This window comes from Babesia bigemina, scaffold Bbigscaff_70434 (genome assembly GCF_000981445.1).
Source record: "Babesia bigemina genome assembly Bbig001, scaffold Bbigscaff_70434".
In the NCBI taxonomy this organism is placed as follows: Eukaryota; Apicomplexa; class Aconoidasida; order Piroplasmida; family Babesiidae; genus Babesia; species Babesia bigemina.
The window spans coordinates 1-3560 of record NW_012237181.1 but is presented as its reverse complement, the minus strand read 5'-3'; the positions used below and the strand labels follow the sequence as shown (position 1 = coordinate 3560).

General features: G+C 58.5%; 2 protein-coding genes across 2 annotated transcripts; both read right to left on the bottom strand.

Annotated features, from left to right (window-relative positions):
• Nucleotides 1-270: 270 nt before the first annotated feature.
• BBBOND_0002860 (hypothetical protein, conserved) lies at nt 271-747 on the bottom strand (the record flags this gene model as incomplete). The annotated part of the gene is made up of 1 exon (XM_012915121.1): nt 271-747. The coding sequence occupies one exon, from the start codon at nt 745-747 to the stop codon at nt 271-273; it is 477 nt and encodes a 158-aa protein (XP_012770575.1).
• A 352-nt stretch (nt 748-1099) lies between these two features.
• On the bottom strand, nt 1100-2323 carry BBBOND_0002850 (hypothetical protein, conserved; the record flags this gene model as incomplete). Its single annotated transcript, XM_012915120.1, has 3 exons — nt 1100-1193; nt 1231-2156; nt 2276-2323. 3 exons carry the CDS (start codon nt 2321-2323, stop codon nt 1100-1102), a joined length of 1068 nt encoding a protein of 355 aa, XP_012770574.1.
• Nucleotides 2324-3560: the final 1237 nt, after the last annotated feature.

Genomic DNA, 3560 nt, shown 5'->3' with positions numbered 1-3560 from the left:
GACGAGGACATGGAATCATAGGCGCGTAACAATGAAAAAAGGAGACGCGCTCGGAGTGCTGGCAGCGAAGGCGAGGCCGCCAGGAAATTAGCCGTGTGCTTCCTCGAGCTGCTGGAGCTCGCGACGCACGGGAAATTGGGTCTCACGCAGCGCGGATCCGACATCGTGGTCGAACTCTCACCGTGCGTCCCGTAGCGCGGCGTATTTTACAGAAAACCATAATTTTGCACACAATCATTCGCACCGAATAACAAATCTTGGCGAGCTCGTTCACTGCTCGGCGTTGGCGAATTGCACGTCCTCCACGCTGCCCAGTGGCGTCCGATGTCGCTGATCATCTGCGGGGCTCGGGGTCAGCTTGGTGTCGAGCTCCTGCTGGATGAGCCTGCTGGTGTGCAGCATGTGCCTCATCACGAAGCGGTGGAAGAGGTAGCCCGCGCCCTTGAACTCGTACGATGAGAGCCAGTAGAAGGCGAGCAGCTTGAGTTCGTAGAACATCGGGAAGTACGGGATCAGGTACACCAGGAAGTAGGTCTCCAGCTTGAGGAAGAGGAAGAAAATGGTCCAGTACAGGATGTGGTGCGCGAAGAGTCCGCAGTTCGTGCGCGGGTCCTCCGCGCTGGCGTCGTCGTGGCCGGACAAGAGCCCGTGGTATAGGTGTGTAAAGGTCTTGTAGCCGGGGTATAGCACGCAGAGCGCGAGGTTGAGTACCCAGTAGGTCGGGGTGGACAGAAGCGAGATAGCCATCTTGAGCGTGAAAGGTCGAGTCGGGTGATGCAGCGGAGGCGTGTGATACGAGACAGCGGGATGTACGCGATGCGCCCCGGGACTACCTGAGATACGACTCTGCTGCGGGTACACAGCCTTGATCGGCGCGCTATAATACTCGTGTGTGAACCTGACGGCTATCCAGGGCCCCGGCAACGTTGTAAACGCGCGGCGGCGGCAGGTCGGGCCCGCGGAGCGCCTGGGGCACGGGCGGCCGTATCGCGCCACAAAACCACTCGGCACCGGGTATTAAAACGTAAGCCTTATTTAAAGAGTCACTGCAAATATGCGGCTGGCCGGCATCACCGGCCGGAAGCCGTCTGTCCGGGGGTCACTCGACGACATTGAACCACTTCTGCGCCTGCGCCTCGCTCTCGGGCTCTGCCTCGTACGGCGCTTTCGTGACGTAGATGACCGACGCGCTGCTGCGGCGGGATTGTGGTGCTGAGAGGGTAAACTCACTTTCTGCTGAGCGAGATGTCCGGAGTGCTGGTCTCCCAGCAGTAGATGTTGATGTAGCTCTTGTAGTTGCGGCCCAACACCTCCTCGGACATCGTGTCTTCGTATAAGTGGTTGGCCATGATGTGTATGTCGTTGTCGACGCGGTCGCCGTCCTTGAAGTTGGGCGAGCGGTAGAGCAGCGCGTTCGGGACGACCTGCGCCTCCTGCGCCATGTACCTCATGTCCGGCATCGTCTGGTCGAAGTGCCCCTCGAAGGGGTCCAGCTCGTCCGCTTCAACCACGGCCTCGACGCTCAGCACGTTGACACAGTCCATAACGTTCTTCACGCCGTCCGCCGTCCTCTGGTAGGGCTGGTCGGGCGCGCACTGCTCGACCCCGTCCACCAGGAAGGTGTACTCCACCATCGCCTTGGGGACGTCTCGCACCAGCATGAAGCTGTTTCCGTTCCTGAACATGCGTATTTGCTTGGTCTCGCCGTCCTCCTTGTACACGAGGTACACCTCCCTTCCGCCATGGTTCCAGTTGAACACCGCCGTGACCTTGTCCTTCGCCGGCGGGTCCGGCTGCACCCAGTTGCCGATATCGCGTATCTCCGAGAAGTACGGTGCGATTTCCTCGGACCAGCGCAGCCCCTCGAACACCGAGTCCGCCTTCAAATTCGTTGGTGTAGCGCTCGCCACAGGTGCAGGAGGTAGCGCGGCCGCGACGCTACCCAGGCTCTCGACGGCCGTAGATGCGGTTGCGTAAGCCTGTGATGGTATCGAATCGGATGGGAGAGCGTAGGCTGCGGGATCATACGGTGCTGCGGCGCCGGCGGAAACATCAGAAACGTCGCTGTCACCGGCATGGCCGTACATGGAATCGCCGGACGAAACGAACCCCTGGAATGCGCCATTTGTAGTCATGGCAGCGGCGTGTGAGCTCCGCTGATGCGCAGAATAGAATCACAGCTGTTTCGCGGCGCTCAGAACGACGGCTCCAAACATAATCCCGACCTTCGGCGCCAAAGTCGAGCTCAGTATCCTCGCGGCGCACTAACACCTACTTGTACACAACTGAGGCGCCCAGCCGCGCAACGTTCTCTACTAGACATCCAACCGGCGCTGCCGCTTGAGCAGTACCGCGCCGCTATATATGTTACAACAAAACGGGCGAGCGTTCTGCTTAAAAACCAGACAACAATCACAATATAAAAATAATGCGCAAATAAGTCGTTATACTTCCTGCCTTTCAGATCGAGGAAGGCTGCGGTTCGGTGAGGCGCGCGCGAGCATCCCGTCGGAGCGACGTCGCTGGCCGAAGTCGCCAGTTCGACTTTGCTGACGGCGTATTCAACATGGCGGATACGTCGGGGCAAAAACGGACGCTGTTCGTCAGGGAACTCGCCGACGAGGTCAACAAGGAGATCCTGTACGCCGCGTTCCTGCCGTTCGGCAACATCCTCAACATAGACATGCCCGTGGACAAGGAAAAGGGTAAGCGTGCCACCGCCGTTGCGTCTGCTCGCGCTGTTGAATTTTGGGCGCGTTCCATGGCCGCGGAGGCTTCAGCAGCACCTAACGTACCGCGCAGGAACCAACAGGGGAATCGCATTCATCGAGTTCGAGGACGAGGAGGACGCGAAGCACGCCATCTTCAACCACAACGAGTCGGAGCTGTACGGGCGTGTGATCAAGGTGGCGTACTCCACGAAGTCGCACGTCAAGCATGCCCGGACAGCCGGCGTGAGACACAGAGCCGGTAAGTGCGCACGCCCATCATGCTCTGGTCACATCATCTTGCAGTGTGGCACGACGACCCCACGTTTGGGCATGACCTCAGACCGGACGACGAGGATGCGCCGGCAGCGGAGCAGTCCAAGCCCGAGCAGCCGCCGCAGCAGTAGCCGCGTAGGTGGGATCCTCTAGAGTCGACCTGCAGGCATGCAAGCTTGAGTATTCTATAGTCTCACCTAAATAGCTTGGCGTAATCATGGTCATAGCTGTTTCCTGTGTGAAATTGTTATCCGCTCACAATTCCACACAACATACGAGCCGGAAGCATAAAGTGTAAAGCCTGGGGTGCCTAATGAGTGAGCTAACTCACATTAATTGCGTTGCGCTCACTGCCCGCTTTCCAGTCGGGAAACCTGTCGTGCCAGCTGCATTAATGAATCGGCCAACGCGAACCCCTTGCGGCCGCCCGGGCCGTCGACCAATTCTCATGTTTGACAGCTTATCATCGAATTTCTGCCATTCATCCGCTTATTATCACTTATTCAGGCGTAGCAACCAGGCGTTTAAGGGCACCAATAACTGCCTTAAAAAAATTACGCCCCGCCCTGCCACTAT